This window comes from Juglans microcarpa x Juglans regia, chromosome 7D, assembly GCF_004785595.1.
Source record: "Juglans microcarpa x Juglans regia isolate MS1-56 chromosome 7D, Jm3101_v1.0, whole genome shotgun sequence".
Taxonomy (NCBI): Eukaryota; Viridiplantae; Streptophyta; class Magnoliopsida; order Fagales; family Juglandaceae; genus Juglans; species Juglans microcarpa x Juglans regia.
In genome coordinates this window covers 4577624-4597150 of record NC_054606.1, presented here as the reverse complement: position 1 = coordinate 4597150, position 19527 = coordinate 4577624, and the positions used below count along the sequence as shown (strand labels likewise).

Below are 19527 nucleotides of genomic sequence, written 5' to 3'. Positions count from 1 at the left end.
CTAAAAGAGTATGACCAAAAGCTGCAGCAAAATAGTGCCAAATGATCTTTGCAATAGAGCTAGCACTTTTTTTTTTTTTTTTTTAACTTGCAAGAGAGCTAGCAATTTAAAGAAGACGTGATTTGCAGTTTCACATTATCGGTAAAAATAAATTCCGAAATTAATAATAAACAAAGGTCATAAAAAAGGGAAAAAAAATCCATTACAAAATGGTTAGATATTGTCCTTTTGTTGAGAAATGTATAGTTTGAATTGAAAAATAAATTGACAAAGTCAATCTTATAACATATATCTATTGTTCTCGTGATGAGTCTATCTTATAACAGTTATTGGTTGATAGTATTAAATAGGGTTGGTTTGGATAGTGAGATGATGAGATAATTTTAGATAAATTGAATAAAATATTGTTAGAATATTATTTTTTAATATTATTATTGTTTTGAAATTTGAAAAAATTGAATTGTTTAATATATTTTGTGTGGAAATTTAAGAAAATTGTAATGATAAAATGAGATGAGATTAGATGAAACAATTTCTGAATCCAAACAGGGCCTTAAGAGTTTGTTTGGCAATACAGCTATTCTTATATATCATCAGATATATATCATCAGATATTTCATTCTCAAACATTACTAAATATTAAACACATTTTAATTTCAAATTTTCAATATTTTTCATCTAATCATTATAAATTTTCAAATTTCCAAACAAAATAAAAATAATAATACAATTTTTTCAAATTTAAAAATAAAATTATATTAAAAATTATATGTAATTTTTTAACTTTATAATATTTTTATTCAATTTTTTCTCTCAATTTTTTTAAAACTCAATAAAATATCTTAACCCAAATCATTTCACAATTATTTACAAATAAACTAAATAGTATAAGTATTCAATCGTTCAAAGAGAAATTATTCCCTTTTTATTTTTTATTTTATGTAAATCTTTTATTTTATGTAATTATAATTCAGGAATGACATAAAATGTTTGGATAATGAGTAGAGATGAGATGAAAATTAAAAATTAAATAATATATTTTTAAAATATTATTTTTTAATTTTATTATTATTTTAAAATTTTAAAAAGTTAAATTATTTATTATATTTTATGTTAAAATTTTTAAAAAATATAATAATTAAATAAGATGAACTATGATAAATTTTTATCCCAAATGGGCCTTTGGTTTTCTGGAAAAGTAGTTGAAGCTCTAATAAACGCCGTGATTCTAGTTCCAGTACATTTATCACCGTCATCATTACTCGTAATCGATCGGCTCAATCTTGTATTTTCCCACGTACTCACTCCCCTTCATATTTTTAATCACGACGTAATTAGTCAACAACATATTATAAGAAATCTAAGATGCGATGTACTTTCAAATCTTTGTTTTTTGTTTTGTTTTGATAAGTAAAAATATCTTTCAAATCTTTGTTACTGACATTTATCTGTCCGGTTGTTGGTAAAATTTATTTAATTTTTCTACGATGATATCATGACTTTCCGAAGGTTAATGTAATGCGATATATGATGAGAACTAGAAAAAGTTTTACCAGAAAACATAATAATTAAATGGTTGACTCTATAATATAGAAAAAAAAAATGTAAACAAAAACCATCTTAGATGATTTTATGATTCAATAAATGTAAAATACTCGATCATAAATGATGAGTATTACTATAGATATAAAAATATTTTATAAAAATAAATTTAAAAATTAACATAGTTTTATACGATACATTAGATTTATTTTATAATAAAAATAATTTTATTATTTAATGTATCCCGTTAAATTACGTTAATTTATAAATTTATTTTGATGAAATGATTTTATTAATGAAGCATTTATCTAAATGAAATAATAGTGGTTTCAACAGAAGAACCAGATTCCCAAATGAAATAATTACCATACAAAGTGCAGACTGAGTCATATATAGATGGTGGTGGTCATTGTCGACCCATTAACAACAACTTACCCTTGACATTGTTGTCGATGTAATAAATTCAGAGCCATTTATGTCATAATCGTTCTAAAGTGGGACAGCTAAGAGCTAACACAATGTCTGTCATCAAGTGGGAAAGGACGTGATTTTACTATTTTCTGTGGATCTTTTATCGGATAATAACTTTAGGGGTGGGTTTTGCGTAGCTTCAAGGGGAAATGATTCCATTTGTCGGTGCTTTTTATCAAAATAATGGTTTCAATTTGACCTGATGCTAAATGAAGCAGTAGGTCATTGGGAATGAATGATGCCAAACCAAAACCAACCCTAGATGGAGCCAAATTGTGGGAAAAATAGCAAATAACCAATAAATCAAGACTTTACTTAAAATTATGTTATTTCATTTTATATTTTATCATTTACAGATAAATTTTAAATGATTGACATAAAAATATAATATAAAATGCGACACATCAATCCATTAATTAGAGTAAATTGTGTTGGCCCTTAGCTAAAATTGTTACAGATAAGGAAATGATTCAATACATTCTTCCTTTTCTTTTTTGTGATATAACCATTAGGGTAAATTGTGTACGTACGTAGTGGGATCAATTACGTGCCAGTTCCAAATATTTCCAAGCAACGGAAAAAATACGATGCCTTACATATATATATATACATACATATATATATATATATATATATATATATATATTGTATATTGTTCATTGTCATGCGCCATAATGATCCGAACATAGTGATAGTACTTTTCCTCCTTGAGAGGACGGAGGATGATATACTGTTTTTAGAGAGGGGTTCTAGTTTTACATAACTCTGTTCTTTCGGATAAACTTGACGGTTTATTTAGAAAAAAGTTTACAGAAGTTAAGATAATCATGAAGAAATTTGTGTGCGGGGGTGCTTTAGAATAGATGCGTAGGTTGGCTTGTAGTCAGAATTTTTTCCTGTATTGATAAGTCACATTTGTAACTTCGGATTCATTGAATGAAATGAAGTCTATTTCCATCAAAAATTTGTCAGGAGCTCTGATTAATATATATCTTTTCATCTAAATAGTAACAAATGAAACATGTTTACATGCATGTATATATGTTACTCCGATGCTAACTTGTCAATAATAATATGAATCTTCTCTGTTAAGAATTTAAAATTGTATGTATGAAACTTAAAACTTTACATTGAGAGAATGGTCAAATAAATAGATACAAAGAGTTAATCTATCTATGGCAACTAATTGAGTATGGTATGATTTTACAATAACAAAATGAATGGTTAATTTCCTAGAATCATGTTGTTACAAATATGGAATGAATCTTTGCTTGATTGGTGGAAGATATCTTTGCTTGATTGGAGGACGTGATCTGTTAATACTCCCCCTCAAGTTGGTGTATGAAAATCCGTAATGTCTAACATGCGTAGAAAATGGTGGAAGAGATTTTTACCTAATGCTTTGGTGAAGATGTCAGCAACTTATGAGAGGAAGTGTGAATAGCGATAAGGAGTCCAGCCTAAATTTTATCACGAATGATGTGAGGGTCAATCTCAATACATTTAGTGCACTATGAAACACATGATTGTGAGTGTAGAGCAGATTGATTGTCACAATATAGGCTAATGGGCTCGGGGTGAGAGACACCAAGATCATTGAGAAGCTGTTTCAGTCAAGTGAGTTCGCAAGTAGTAACAGCCATGGCGCGGTATTCAACTTCAGCAGATGAACGGGCCACTATGGTCTTTTTTTTGTGCACCAGGAAATATGGCTAGAGCTAATCTGAACAAAGTAGCCTGTTGTGGATCGACAAGTGGTAGGGCAACTGGCCCAATCAAAATCAGTGTAGGTAGTAACATGAAGAGTGTTGGAGGAAGGGAAAGATATGTCTTGCCCAGGACAGCCTTTGATGTAGCGAAGAACTCGAGTGGCAGCCTGTATGTGAAGGGCACGAGAAGCGCGCATGAATTGACTTAGAATGTTCACTACAACGACAACATCAGGATGGGTAATAGTAAGATATATGAGACGACCAATAAGGGACAGAGATCGGGAAGACGAGTGTCATCGTGATTGGTGAGCTTCAAGTTTTGTTCCATAGGAAAAGAAGCAGTCTGAGCACCAAGTTAGCCACTACCAGATAAGATGTCAAGAGCATATTTGCGTTGGTTGAAGATGCCTTAGGGTGAGCAAACAACTTCGAGATCAAGAAAGTATTTGAGAGGATCGAGATCTTTCGTTTTAAAGTGTGTGGAGAGAACACTTTTGAAGACCTCAATTTGTGTGCGATCATTGTTGGCAACCAAAATATCATCAATATAGACAAGAACAAGAGTGATACTAGAAGAAGTAACTAAAGTGAATAAAGAATGGTTCGCCTGAGATTGAGAAAAACCTGCATCAAGAAGCATAATAGTTAGTTTAAAAAACTAGTTGCAAGATGCTTGTTTGAGGCCGTATAAGGATTTACGGAGGTGACAGACATGAGTCTTCCCCATGGGACAATAACCGGGAGGTGGTATCATGTAAACTTCCTCATCAAGATAGCCGTGTAAGAAGGCATTGTTGACGTCAAGTTGATGAATAATCCATTGCTGGGTAGCAGCAACAACTAACAAACACCAAATAGTAGTCATTTTGGCAACAAGGGCAAAAGTCTCATGATAGTCGAGGTCGTATAGCCTTTGGCTACTAGTCGAGCTTTATATCTTTCGATGAAACCATCTGCCTAGTTTAGTTTTGAATGTCCATTTGGAACCAATGAGTTTCTTACCAAGAGGAAATGATTCAAGTATCCAAGTGGAATTGGTTTCAAGAGCATGAAGTTCAGCAGACATAGCTTCGCTCCAATGGGAATGACAAAGAGCATCAAAATAGCAAAAAGGTTCAACAGTAGTAGTAAGAGCATGTAAAAAACTAAGGTAAGAAGATGAAAAACGATAATAAGAAAGAAAAATAGATAAAAGGTGAGTAGTACCTGAGATCTGTGTAGCAAGTGAGGATGTCGTGGGCTCCGTGTATAGGGTCAAACAAACATAATCTTTGAGATAGGCTGATCGAGTGGTTGTGCGACGGGGACGGAGAGAGGGGGAAAGAGAAGGAGGATCAGATGAACTAATGAAAATAGTGGAAGTAGTGGATGGTAAGATAGGCTCAGGAACATGAAAAGGAAGAATGGGAAGAGATGTGGCTGAAAGATCGAGAATTTCCTAAAAGGGAAAGTGGTGTTCATGGAATGTGATATTGTGAGAATAAAAAATGGCTTGAGTGTCAAGATTATAAAGCTTGTATGCTTTATGAGTACTAGGGTAGCCAAGAAAAATACATTTTGAGGCACGAGGAGAAAGTTTATCACAAGAAGCATGAATGGTTTAGGCATAACAAAGACACCCGAAGACACGAAGATGATCGTAGTTGGGCATGGTGTTGAAGAGTAGTTCAAAAATAGATTTATTTTGAAGAATGTGACTTGGTGCGCAATTTATGAGATATGCAGCAGTGAGTACACATTCACCCCAAAATTTTAAAAGTAAGTGAGCTTGAAAACGAAGACTGTGAGCAATATTCAGTATGTGCCAGTGTTTACGTTCCGCAACGTTATTTTGTTATGAAGTTTCAACACAAGTACGTTCATGAATATTGCCATGATCATGAAAATAAGTTTGAAATTTATGCGAAAGAAATTCTTGTCCATTATTAATTCGAATTATTTTAATCATGATTTTGAACTATTTTTTATGAGGGTAAAAAAATGCATGAGATTTGTATAAACCTCAGATTTATAATGCATGAGATATATCCAAGTAGTTCGTGAAAAATCATCAACAATAGTAAAAAAATAATGAGCACCACAAATTGAAGGAGTATGATAACCACCTTAAATATCACAAAAAATTTGATTCAAAGCAAAAGAATTTTTATTAGCATTAGAAGAAAAAGACAATCTTGTGTGTTTAGAACGAGCACAAAAATCACAATAAAAAATGACATAGGAATTATTAAAAAACTGAGAAATAAGAAGACGGGAAAGGTGACCTAGGCGTTGATGCCATAAGTTTTTAGTAACAGTAAAGTGCACAGAGAGGGCTATAATGGTGTTGGGTCAGTACTCATAAAGCCCATTGCAGAACTCACCTGCTCTAATTAGCCTCATTGAGTGTGGGTCCTGGAAGGAAAAATTTGTGGAAGAAAAAGAAACAAGACAAGAGATGATATTAGTAAGCTAAGGGATAGATAATAAATTAAAATGAAAGTGAGGGATAAAATAGACATTTTGAAGAGTTAGGGTTGGGGACAAAATGCATTTGCCAACACCCTCAATAGAGAAAGTGTGGCCATTTGAGAGTTTTATGGACTGCAAAGAGGAGGGCTTCCTCAAATCGGAAAAAGCAGTTCAGTCGTGGCACATGTGGGCACTGGCGCCGCTGTCCACGACCCGTTCATGATGGTGATCAAAAGAGGGAGGAGAGGAAGTGGCATTACTGGCAAAATTAGCCAAGGAAGGGTTTATAGAGTGACGAGGTCCAGCAACTTTTGGTAGAGATCCGACGACAGTCCTGGTACTGGCGACGAATCAGAGGAGACGGAAGTTTGATGGGCTACCGGTGTCATCCCAGACGGTGGTTTGCCGAGAAGTGAAAGACATTAAGTGGGGTGAGGCGCACGGCCAGGTGAGTATCCAATGACCCACCAGCAACAGTTGCGAAGATAACCAAGCTTGCCACATTTCGTACATTTGAGAGGGCTTTTCAAGTGATTGGTGGAGCTGCTAGAGTGAGCTGCGAAGGCTAGGGAGTCTGCCGGTGTTGTCCGCACGTGGAGGACCCGTTGTTACTCTTCCTGAAACAGAGTAGAAAAAACTTTTGTAATAGGGGAATGGGTTCCATTGCTAAGATTTGGGATTTGAGTTGGGAAAAAAAGTCATTGAGGCCAAGCAAGAATTGAAAAACCCATTCATTCTCTGCTTGTTGTTGCAAATATTTGAGATCATTGTAGTTTGTAGATGACTGAGTTCATCCCAGATTTGTTTAATCTGGTTGTAATACTCATGAATGGAATGAGTGTTTTGTTGCAGGGAAGAAAGCTTGCGCTTGAGGTGATAAAGACGGGCATTATTGCCATGGTAGAAGCGAGATTGGAGGTCGATCTAGACTTCACGTGGATCTGTGTGATATTCAAGGGAGTTAGCAAGGGATGGGCTGATGGAGTTCAGAATCCAAGTAAGAACCATGTCTTTTGTTTAGTTCCATTGTGTGTATTTAGGAGAGTTGGTATCGGGAGGGTGAAGAGTGTCATCAACAAAATTGAGTTTGTTTTTAGCATTGAGGGCCCGGGTCATGGCCTTTTGTCATTTTGAAAAATTGTCTCTTGTAAGGAGTCCAAAAACAAAAATAAGGCTGGGAGAATTAGAAGGGTGTAGAAGATATAGGGAGGGAACGTTGGAAGAACAGGCCATTGTGGTCTCGGGTTGGGATCGTGTTTAGGCTGATACCATGTTAAGAATTCAAAATTGCATTTATGAAACTTAAACTTTACATTGAGAGAATGGTCAAATAAATAAATACAAGGAACTAATCCATCTATGGCAACTAATTAAGTATGGTATGATTTTACAATAACAAAATGAATGGTTAATTTCTTAGAATCATGTTGTTACAAATATGGAAAGAATTTTTACTCGATTGGCAGAAGATATCTGTGCTTGGTTGGAGGAAGTGATCTGTCAATATTCTCTTTGCATATATGTGACTATTACGTCTACATTTAGATGTTGAGGTAATTTTAAATAATCTGAAAATAATAAAAAATAATTTATAAATAATAATATTATCCAACTACTTCACTTACATTTTGAACTCCAAATACGTAACAAATTATACTGACGCATGATTGATGTAACGTGCACATGATGATATTAAGTGCTTTTATAAAATAGATTATTTAAATAAAAATAAATATATTAGATTATTACCATATCGATGATGTGACGATAACAAAATAAAAGATGAAATTATATTTTAGTTATTATAATGGTAAGCAGACAATTATAATGGTAAAAAAAAATAACAACAAAAGGCTATTCTAAGCTGATAAATAATGAATTTTAGTTATTTTATAGATTTATTGGCAAAACAAATTGAGAGGTAGGCATGCATGCATGCATGCAAGCACACCTAATTTGGAAATGGGAAGTAAGAAATGGTTACTTGTCCATTCCTCAATTAATGTTGAGAATGGCCCTTCACATGCATGCATGGGCTTATTACTTATTAGAGAGGAAAGATCAAAGATGCACAGCTTCATATTTCAAATGCACGTGTTCCACTTCTCAAATAAAATGATCTTCATGCATGTGGCTTTTAAATACATTACTATATTCATCATGTGCTTGGTCTCTACGTCTAACTGCAATTTTAATAAGCCTATCATTGACCGACTGAATTATTATACTTTCGGCTGGTCCCATTGCCGGTCCACAAATTAATTAATATTTTTAAACAAAGAAAAACTATTTGGCCCTATATATTATATAGCATCTCCACGAAGAATTATTCAATTTTTTTCTCTAAAAATACTCTTTCAACGTCGGATAGAATTTGTTACAGAATAGTAGGAAATATTCTCAGATTCTTAGCAATTAAGTATCATCATCATTATTACGGATTTATTTATGATTAAGAAAAAAGAGGAAGAGTTTAATACAATTTTCTTGGCAATATTTTAATCCAATTAGATTTGCTGCACGCAAGATTAACTCTCATAATAAATACTAAAATGACAAAAATTCAAACCTAATTTTAATGAAGAACAATTCAAAACTTTTTGTATATTAAGAGAATATTGTTATTTTAAAGACTTTATATTATATACTATTGATTTTTTAAATTAAGTGAATAATATGCTTTGCACACCAACATAAAAATAGAATAACTCATATTAAGAAGGTTATCTCGAAAAATTAATCTACAAAGTCTCATTCTAGAAGACATATTTTCATATAGTTTGAATTGCAATTATATAAATCGTGATTGGTTTGAAAATTTTATTTCTTATTCAATTTATTATTTCATCAGCTAAATATACAGTTATACGATGTTGAAACAAAAATCACATCAGTTACAAACTTATATCTGCAGCTATATGATCAGACGTTAGATCAGACGTTATATCATAAATTATGAAAAAAAAAAGAATCAAAAAATATTAAATCTATCATTTTCGTTAGTCGTGAGATTCTGTTCTTCAACCCATGGCTTCTTATTCGTATTCTCTTCCTTATTATGGTTCTCAACGTCTATGCCTTTCTGAACTTCCACTTCGCCGTTGCCAAAGATTCCTTGGACAAACAACTCCACGTCTATATTTTTCCTTCCCTCTGTGTCCTCGCTTTCATTTTCCGGGATGAAAGGTGGCCTCTCCATTTGAGGCACGTCATCCCACTCAACCCCTTCGAAGAAATCGTGGCCCTTGATTCCCACCAGTTCGATTCTCTTCTTTGGATCCTTTTCCAACAACTTCGCGATCAGGTCCCTCAACGGCGTCGTCTCTCCTGTGAGCTCCGGTTCTTTGGATAGAATCCGATAAAAGGTCTCTTTTCTATTGGACCCCTTAAACGGCGTCATTCCGTACAGCATTTCGTACAGTAAGACCCCGAGTGACCACCAGTCCACCGCGAAATCGTGGCCTTTCCCTGACACGATCTCCGGCGCAACGTACTCCTCTGTTCCGACGAAGGAGTTACACTTCTCCTCCGAGTCGCACTCGGACTTGCCCGAGTTGACGCGGACTTCACCAGCTGATGCCGATTCGTCCGGCGAGATGCCGGAATTACACCACCGGTGCAACGGCGAGAACCGCTTTTTATTGACCTGGTGAGGTTTGGGGACCGAGCTGGGGTTCGGAGAAGATCGAGGAGTTTTTGTAGATAATCTCGTGGAGAGATCGAAATCGATGAGCATTATGTGACCGTTGTCTTGAATCATAACGTTTTCGGGCTTCAAATCTCTGTAAGCTATGCCTAAACTGTGCAAATATTCCAAAGCCAACACCAGTTCTGCCGCGTAGAACCTAGAGACCAGAAAAAGAAGAAAAACGATCAAGTTTATATTAACACATGAACTTATCTAACTCCATTTTCGCTCGGAAACCAAACAGAAGGATTTGAAAGCTAACCTAATAACATCATCGGAGAACATCTTCTCAGTCTGCCTTTTCCGTAGAGAATGGAGATTACCTCCGGGACAATAATCCATAGCATAGGCCACAACATTTTGTGTAGCCAAAACTCCGCGCAATCTCGGCAAAAGCGGATGCCGGAAACGGTGAAGCACTTGCTGCTCGAAGCAGATCCTCTTGTACTCGCCGCGGTCCTTGCCTTTCTTCTCAATCAGCGCCTTGGAGACGACCTTCAAAGCTAAGAGCTGCTTGTCAGAGGCTTTGTCTTTCGCTAGGAAAACGACGCCTTTGGCTCCACGTCCGAGGGCCGAAATCACGTGGAGATCCTGGAAATCCAAGGCCGGGATTTGATGCTCATGAATTAATTCGTCGACTTTCATGGCCGGAATCGAAGTTCAATACACCAGGAGTCTTTGGAAGACTAGTTTGAATTCGCAGTTGGACAAAGTTGCCTTTAATACGTAGTTCGGAGATTTGGGGATGGAGTTGCTTGGTGACGAAGGCTTCAAAATTTCTAGAGAGAGGAGGAGACGCGGGACGCGGGGTGAGCGAGGATATTGCTCTGGTGCTTTGATCATCAATCAAGTAGGTAGGAGTGCGGGTTCTGCAAGGATATGCTGACACGCGTACAGGTAATTGAATGTTTGGTAACGTGGCAGAATCTGGGAGGGTTGTTGATGGAGGGGATTTTGGAGGCGGGTTTTAAATGAGGTGAGCGGTGACTTTAAAAAGGGTATAGTGAATATTAATTTACGTGTGATTGTCCGCTTCTAGAAGCCGTGAGGAGCAGGGAATGTTCAGTCTTCAAAACCCATTAATTTAGTGCCCCGGCGGTGCAAATTGTTGAAACATATTACACAACGAGTTTATAACCTTTTTTTTTTAATTAATTAATTATCTTTTTATCCCATTTTCTAGTCTTCTAGTGCTGTGCCGTCCAAAAAAATTAAATTAACAATTATTTTCTTATAATTCTATTTTAAAATAGATAATGATTATATAAAATCTATTAAATAATTCTGATGAAGTGACATTATTTGGTTATAAAGTTGAATGTCAGTATTCCTAGCTTTATTATAATTATTTCCATGCTGTTTAAAATTAGCGTAAAAAATGACATTTTGTGATTAATTATTTTCAGTTAAATGATTATTTTTAATTAAAATAAATATATTTTTATCGTAAATAATTTTTTTTGTTACAAAATAATAATCATAAATATCTATTTTTCTTCTAGTGTGTAGTGAAATATACATCTCTCTTTATTATAAAAAATCAGAATAATAGGATTATAATGCGTGATCGCTTACGTTTAAAGAGAGAAATTTAAACACATGAAATTTGTTAGCATATGAGTGAATGGAAAGTATTGTAAACAATTACTATTTTCGCAGGGCAAAAGAGGTAAAAAAAAAAAAAGAAAGGGAAAACTGGTTTCCTAGCACTAAGAGAGAAAAAGGGAAAGAAAGTAATGTCCGAGAAAGTAGAGGTAAATTCCATTCCATATGTCACGTGTGAGGTGTACGTTGAAATGGTAGTCTGAGTTTGTCAGAGACGGCGTGTCGTTGCCTTGGTTTCATAGTATTTTAATTAGAAAGACAAATGAATAAGCTCGGTGGCTGGTTTAAACATTTTGACCCTTAATTTTGTTAAAAATGGGCCCTTTTGGGTAAGGCGGCCTTCGACAATTGGGCTTATTAGTGTTGTAGAAATTAAGGTGGTGGTAGTGCCAGGGAGCAAGCCAGCTTTGATCTAATTCCAACCGTTGAATTTTCAGCATGACTAGTATATAGCATTGCCGTTCATTTGCAAAGGCTACGACTTTGCACATATTATCGAGAAATACTTTAATCATGAAAATATTTGTTTTCCAAAATTAAAAATTCTAAAAAATTAAGAATTTTCATATCAATTAAAATAATATGCATTTGGGCCGCAAAATGTCTTACAATTTATTTGTTTTCTATTCTAAACTTTATATTTTACATTTAAAAAACTATTAGATAATAAGGTTTTTTACAACTAAGAGTAATTTTATAAAATTAAAACATTTTAATAAACTAGCGTTATTGTATTGATTAATTATAAAACAATTGTGAGTATATTATTAAACAAATTTACACTATTTTTTTTTTCTAAGCAACCATTTCATAGATAAACTAAATGGTTACAAGATAATAGATTCAATGGGGGTAAGAGTCTACAACAATTATCCCAAAACAAACAAATGTAACATAAGAGAAATAAAAAAGAGGGATCTAGAGCAAAAAATTTAGCTCCCACCGATTTTCCACTAAAGGGAAGCCGTTTGAAGCGGTTTTTGCGTAATCTAATAAATAGAATATAAAACTATGATTAAAAGCCACATTAGATTGTTGTGTACTGCATTTTGCTAGTCTAGACTGGCTAAAGGAAATTTTCATGGCCATTTTATCTTGATCATTGATTAGGGAATGCATGAACATGCACAGGGAAGTTGCAAATCAGAAGATGGGTCGATACGTCGGCATAAGATTGTCACTGGTGGTGAAGGCGCTTGTGCTACACACGCCACTCATGAAAATAAGATAAAAGTTGGATCTAAGAGATCTGAAGTTGTTGAACTCGATGGTGTCATACATGGCGGTAACAAATTCCTTATGGTGCGGCGGCGCATAAGGCTCACACGCACTGTGAGATGCACACGCCGCTTGTTTGGTCAGTTTTTTTCTATCGTTTGACAAATCGGTAGTTGGAGAATCTGGCAGTAGAGCACGTGGCTGTCGTAGGAGGCCGGTAAATAATAGATCAGTGCATCTTGATGCTATATACAAAAAACTAAGGAAAACAAAAAAAAAAAAAGCGATATGAATTTATGGCGTTAGCCAAACAGGGAGATGGAGGAAAGAGCCAAAGTTCCACCCCCTTTGGTAGAAAAGCTGGGATGGCTGGGTCTTTAGTGGAGATTAAAAAAAGAGAAAATATATTTACAATCGTGAATTGTGCAACTGCTGCATAATCGTTTTGAAAAAAATAAATAAAACATGGGATCGACGTGACAAACTAATTTTTTAATAATAGATCCTACTATTTTTCAAAATGATTACGCGGTATTTACATACTTCACGGTTATATGTAAATTTTCTATTAAAAAAACTCCTATGGAGAGAGAAAACATTGGCTGGGCATTATACTAATTATTTAGTTCCTCACTCTCTGTCTCTTCTTTTTTTCTTTCTTAAAGTCTTATTTATTTTTTCAGATGAGATGAGTTGAAATTAAAATTAAAAGTTAAATAAAATATTGTTATAAAATATTTTTTAATATTATTTTTTATTCTGAAATTTGAAATAATTGAATCTTTTTATTTTATTTTGTGTGAGAATTTAGAAAAATTATAATGATTATAGGAGATAAGATAAGATTAGTTGAAATGAGTTGTGAAAACAAACGAACCCTTAATCCCTAAACAGTGAATTATTGAATGGCTCATCACGATGACGAGATTGTTAGGTAATGAAAAATGATAGTTGTAATTGTGAATACGTAAGTACCGTGTAATCACTTTGAAAAAATGAATAAATACAGAGTCTACATAAAAATAAACTAATTTTTTAATAATAAATTCCACTCATTTTTAAAATGACTACACAATACTTATCTACTTCATGGCAATATGTTTCATTATTCTTAGGTAATATATAAACGAACTTAACTTCAAATCCTACTGGGTGCTTCTGGGCATTTTACACCCTTCAATGATAGGATGACACATAATTAGATAATGATAGCTTCTTATTTATTGTCACTCATTTATTATGTCTTTTAATTTTTTTTATTTTATTTAATAGTTAAGAAAGTAGTTATTAGTAAAATATAGTTTTTTAAATAATTAAAGATACTAAAAAAATAGTTAAAAAATTAAAAAATAAGTCTTTCATTATCCCACGTAATTGTAATTATCTGTTGGCTTACATATTACAACTGCTCTTTTGCCCTTTCCCGCGAGTCCGTGACTCTCTCTCTCTCTCAGGTCACTTTCTCTCAAGTCCCCTCAGTTTTCACCCTGTGAGTCCACTGTTCCCTCTCAAACCGACATCGCTCTGTGAAGCACTTGATGATTGCTTCGGAGTTTGAGCCTTTAATTGGGGGAGATCCACGGATGGTGCTTTGGGAGCAGAGCTAACGGTGTGTTTTTTGGGAGAGTGTTTTTACTTTATCCTACTTTGAATAATATTTTAAATATTTGAGTTATTATTATCATTAATTATTTTTTACTTTTTTTTTATAACTATTTAATATTTTTTTATTATTATTCTTAAAAAAAAATTTTATACATTATATTTTTATCATATTAAATTAGATATGATATATTTATCATTATTAAATAATTATTTATTACATATTTTTTTTATTATTTAACTATAATAAATATATCACATACTAATTAATACTATTAAATTAAATATCAGTATGATATATAATATTATTTAACATTATTTATTATTTTATTTATAAATTAAAAATTAATTTTTAATTTTAATCTCAACTCATCTATCTATCGCATCTCTTATTATTTCATTTTAAAAAACAAAAAATGCTTTAATCATTGATTCATGCTTCATTTAAAAGCCACGAGAAAAGTAATCATTCGGTTCTGACTTTTTATTTTTAGTGCTACTAGAGCCGGTATGTGTTTTTTTAGTTATTTTTTATTGAAATGTTTTTAATATTTTTAAATATTTAAAAAAATAAAATAAATTTAAAATATTATTAAAAAATACTTTCTTAATTATATATTAAAAAAATAATTAAAAAATATTTTTTAATAATTTTTTATTTTACTTCATGATTAAAGACATATTTTTTAATTATATTATAAATTTTTTATTTTTTTAAATATTTAAATTTATTAAAAAATTTATATAAAAAAAATTAAAAAAAACACGAACCAACAGTAGCTCCCAGCAGACTCCGACATTATTCTTTGAAAAAAGTTACTTTGCCTTCTCATTTTAATTACGCTCCATTTGACCACTGGTCAAATTTTTATTTTTTTATTTAATAATTAAGGAAATGATTTAAGTGTATTAGTATATTTTTTTTATTTTTTAAAAATATTTAAATATATTAAAAAATATGAAAAGAAACAAAAAACCCAGCGGTAGTAGCCCCCACACTTATTCTTTTATTTTTGTTTCCTTCCCAGAAACTCCCGTGATTATCGGTGCTCGGTGAAAATTTGATCTTTAGGCTTTCTTAGAGCATTGAATTTATATTTTAACTAATATAATTTGTATTTGTCTATTATATTTATATCTAATTTTCACATTAAATTATCTATTTATTTTTTATATAATAAAAAAATATTATTAATTTAATACTTTTTTTATTTAGTTTATTTTTATCACATTTTATAGTTCTACCAATTAAATATTAATCATAATTATATTATAATTAAATTAATATGAATATTTATCACATTTATTAAATATTAAATTAATATTGAATATTAATATTAATAATAATTATATTATAATTAAATTAATAATTAATATTCTAATTATTATTAACTAATTAATTTATTTTTATCACATTTTATATTTAATAATAATAAATCAAATCAAATTTCTTTATTAGGAGTGAGAATTAAATATTTTAATATGTAACTAACTTATTGTTCACCTACAAATTTGGTAAATTACTGTAACTAAAGTTCAAATTTATATAAATATGCCTAATTCAATGTGGTGCTTTTTTGGCACGTATTGACTAAAATTTGACTATTTTTGAACTTTAGCCAAACTAATTAGAATGCTCTTATTTTTAAAGAGTAATGTTACAACGATTATAAATGAGTCGTGTATTTATTTTTAAAAGAATATAATGTATCGTTAAAAAATTTATAATTTTCACATAAATTCCATATTTAAAAGAGAATGCACAACAGTTATGGCAAATACCGTTTCTCTAATAAAATTGATCTTTATATCCATATCCAGTCTTAACAATACGCCATATCAATATAGTATTTTCGTAAGACGTATATACAAAGCCAAAACAGTGCACTTTTTAAACATTAAAAAGATAAAAATAAATTAAAAACCGTGAGGAGCAGGGAATGTTCAATCTTCAAAGCCCATTATTTTTAGTTGCCCCGGCGGTGCAAATTGTTGAAACATAATGTAGAATGAGTTCATAACCATTTTTTTTAATTAATTAATTATCATTTTTATCCATTTTATATTACACATTTTGTTGTAGGCACTAACGTCTAATGCTGTGCGGCCCAAAAAAAATTAAATTAACAATTATTTATTATAATTATTTCCATGCCGTTTAAAATTATAATACGAAAAATGATATTCTTATCGCTATGATTATTTTTTTTTAATTTTTTTAGTTAGTAATTAAGAAAGTATTTTTAAATAATATTGAAATTTTTTTAATATTAAAAAATACATATAGAAGAAAAAGAGATTTTATAACTAACTGTAGCTCCGGTGGCTGTGAAGCCACCATTATAATAAATGTGGTGGAATATACGTTTCTATTTATTTTAAAAAATCGGAATAATATAATTATAATACGTGATCGCATACGTTTAAAGAGAGAAATTTAAACACATGAAATTTGTTACGATATGACCGAATGGAAAGCATGGTAAACAATTACTATTTTCGCAGGGCAAAAGGGGAAAAAAAAGAAGAAGGAAAAGCTGGTTCTCTAGCACTAGGAGAGAGAAAGGAAAAGAAAGAAATGGCCGTGAAAGTAGAGGAAAATCCATTCCCTATGTCGTGTGACGTGTACGTTGAAATAAATGGTAGTCTGTGTTTGTCAGATACGGCGTGTCCTTGCCTTTGGTTTCATAGTATGAAAGACAAATGGATAAGGTTGGTGGCTGGTTTAAACATTACCCTTAATTTTGTTAAAAATGGGCCCCTTAGGGTAAGGCGGCCTTCGACAATTGGGCTTATTAGGCTTAATTTATATCTTTAATTCCTCTCAATTCATTTCAACTCATTATTATAATTTTTTTAAATTTTAATATAAAATATAATAAATAATTCAATTTTTTTAAATCTCAAAGTAATAATAATATTAAAAAAATAATATTTAAATAATATTTTATTATCTCAACTCAATTCAATTCAATTCACTTAAACATTCAAACATATTTAATATTGTAGAAATGAAGGTGGTGGTAGCAAATCGAGAAATATTTTAGTCATATGACAATATTTAAATGACATTAAAATATTTAGTTTGTAAAAGAAATTAAAATAATATGCGTTTGGGACGCAAAATGTCTTACAATTTATTGGTTTTCTATTCTAAACTTTATATTTTACATTTAAAAAAATATTAGATAATAAGGTTTTTTACAACTAAGAGTAATTTTATAAAATTAAACATTTTAATAAACTAACGTTATTGTATTGATTAATTATAATATAAATTATAAAACAATTGTGAAATAATTGTGAGAGTATTATTTTATACAAATTTATACTATTTTTTTTTCTAAGCAAGCATTTTATAGATAAACTAAGTAGTTACAATATACTAAATTCAGTAAGGGTGTGAGTCTCCAACAATCATTTCAAAACAAATAAATGCAACACAAGAGAGGTAAAAAAGAAGCATTTAGAGTAAAAAATTTGGCTCCCATCCAATTCCTACTAAGAGGAAGCTGCCTCAAGTGATTTTTGCAGTCTACTATAAAACTATTACTAAAAGTTACAGTGGATTGTTATGTTTTGTATTTTATTGATCTGAATTGGATGAAGGAGAATTTCACGACCACTTTATTTGAATTATTGGTTAGAAAAAAAGAAACGTAAAAAAGTAACAACTGGAAAATGGGTCGATACATCGGCATAAGATTGTCGTCGACGGTGGAGGCACGTGTGCTACACGCACCACTCATGAAATTCAAAACTGCTGATCCAAATGGTGCTGTGTATGGCGTTAGCAAACTCTATGGGAGGGCTGGATCTTTGGTGGAGACAAAAAAAAAGTCACCTATGGGGAGAGAAAACGTTTGCTTCTCTAAACAGTGAGTTATTGATTCGGCTCATCACGATGACGAGGTTGTTAGGTAATATATGAAAACGCTTAATCATTGATTTATGCTTCAATTAAAGAAAAATGATAAGGACAAAATATTTTATACAATATTTTATATAATAATATTTTAAAATGAGAAGTATTTTTATAAAATATCTTATAAAAATATTTTTATTTTATAATATATATTATAAAAAATATGGTATAAAATGTTGTGTTTTTATCACTGCTCTCAATTAAAAGACACGAGATAAGTACTCATTCCGTTCTGACTTTTTACCCATTTTTTTTCCTTTTCAGACACGTCCGTGATTATCGGTACTCGGTGACAGTAACGTTACAACGGATTGTGCATGCGTGCATATTTATTTTAAAAATAGTATAATTTATTATTAAAAAAAATTAAAAATTTCACATAAATTTCATATTTAAAAGAGAATGCAAAACACTTATGGCAAATACCGTTTCTCTAATAAAATTGATCTTTATATCCATAGTCTTAACAATACGCCATATCAAAGCCAAATACTGTACTTTTTAAACAATAAAAATATAAAAATAAATTAAAAATTGCAAAATAAACATTAAAGCTAAGCCATCAATATTTTTGGGGGCAGATTGTCTTAAACAGTTAAACTAATACAATCTATTTCAAAAATATATTTATTTATGAGTAATGCTACTACACACCTTAATTTATATTATTCACTTTGTCTCCTTAATTCTTTATCCTTCTATGTTTGTATTTTAAATTTTTTTAATACGCCACGTGGTGCCATATCAAGAAGGCATAGTGAGTGGTGTAAATTAGAGAATGTAGTTACTCTTCATTTATTTGACTTATATGTTAAGAAAAATTGAATGCAAAGATACAATAATTTATCTTAAACCAAAATAAGTTTTTGGTTTTTGTAGGTAACTATTGCATAAAGGCATGAATATGAAAGGCAATTAAGACTAAATCAAATTTTACTATAAATAAAATTTTAATATATATTTTATAAATTTTTTAATTATATAATTAGCTGTTCGAATAAATTCAATGGAAAGTTATTAGATATTTTTAGAATATAGATAATTTAATATTTTCGTAAAATTAAAGTTGTTTATATAAATATAATTTTTAATTGATATAATTATAATCAATAATTAGACGTACCATTAAAAATCCGTACTTAAGTTTAGTAGATAATTATTCGAGTAATTATACATATCAGTTACTGTAGATACTCTATATTTTATATTTATAATTTTTTTATAAAATATAGAGGTATTTTTTTTATAAAATATAGAGGTATTTTTTATAGTGAGACGGTAAATAGTGCATAATGATAAGAATTTTACTAATT

The 19527-nt window shown here is 31.2% G+C and overlaps 1 protein-coding gene across 1 annotated transcript; it reads right to left on the bottom strand.

Moving 5' to 3' along the window:
• Positions 1-8985: 8985 nt before the first annotated feature.
• Positions 8986-10747, bottom strand: LOC121239829 (serine/threonine-protein kinase OXI1-like). Its single transcript, XM_041137159.1, has 2 exons — positions 10127-10747; positions 8986-10021 (listed from the first exon to the last, which is right to left on the bottom strand). Exons 1-2 carry the CDS (start codon positions 10507-10509, stop codon positions 9148-9150), a joined length of 1257 nt encoding a protein of 418 aa, XP_040993093.1. The 5' UTR covers positions 10510-10747; the 3' UTR covers positions 8986-9147.
• Positions 10748-19527: the final 8780 nt, after the last annotated feature.

What these genes read in the sequence shown, in the direction of transcription:
- LOC121239829 (XM_041137159.1), bottom strand. Translation starts at nt 10,509, where the DNA reads ATGAAAGTCGACGAATTAATTCATGAGCATCAAATCCCGGCCTTGGAT. An exon ending in TTCTCCGATGATGTTATTAG is followed by an intron (nt 10,022 to 10,126) that starts GTTAGCTTTCAA and finishes TCTGGTCTCTAG; the next exon opens with GTTCTACGCGGCAGAACTGG.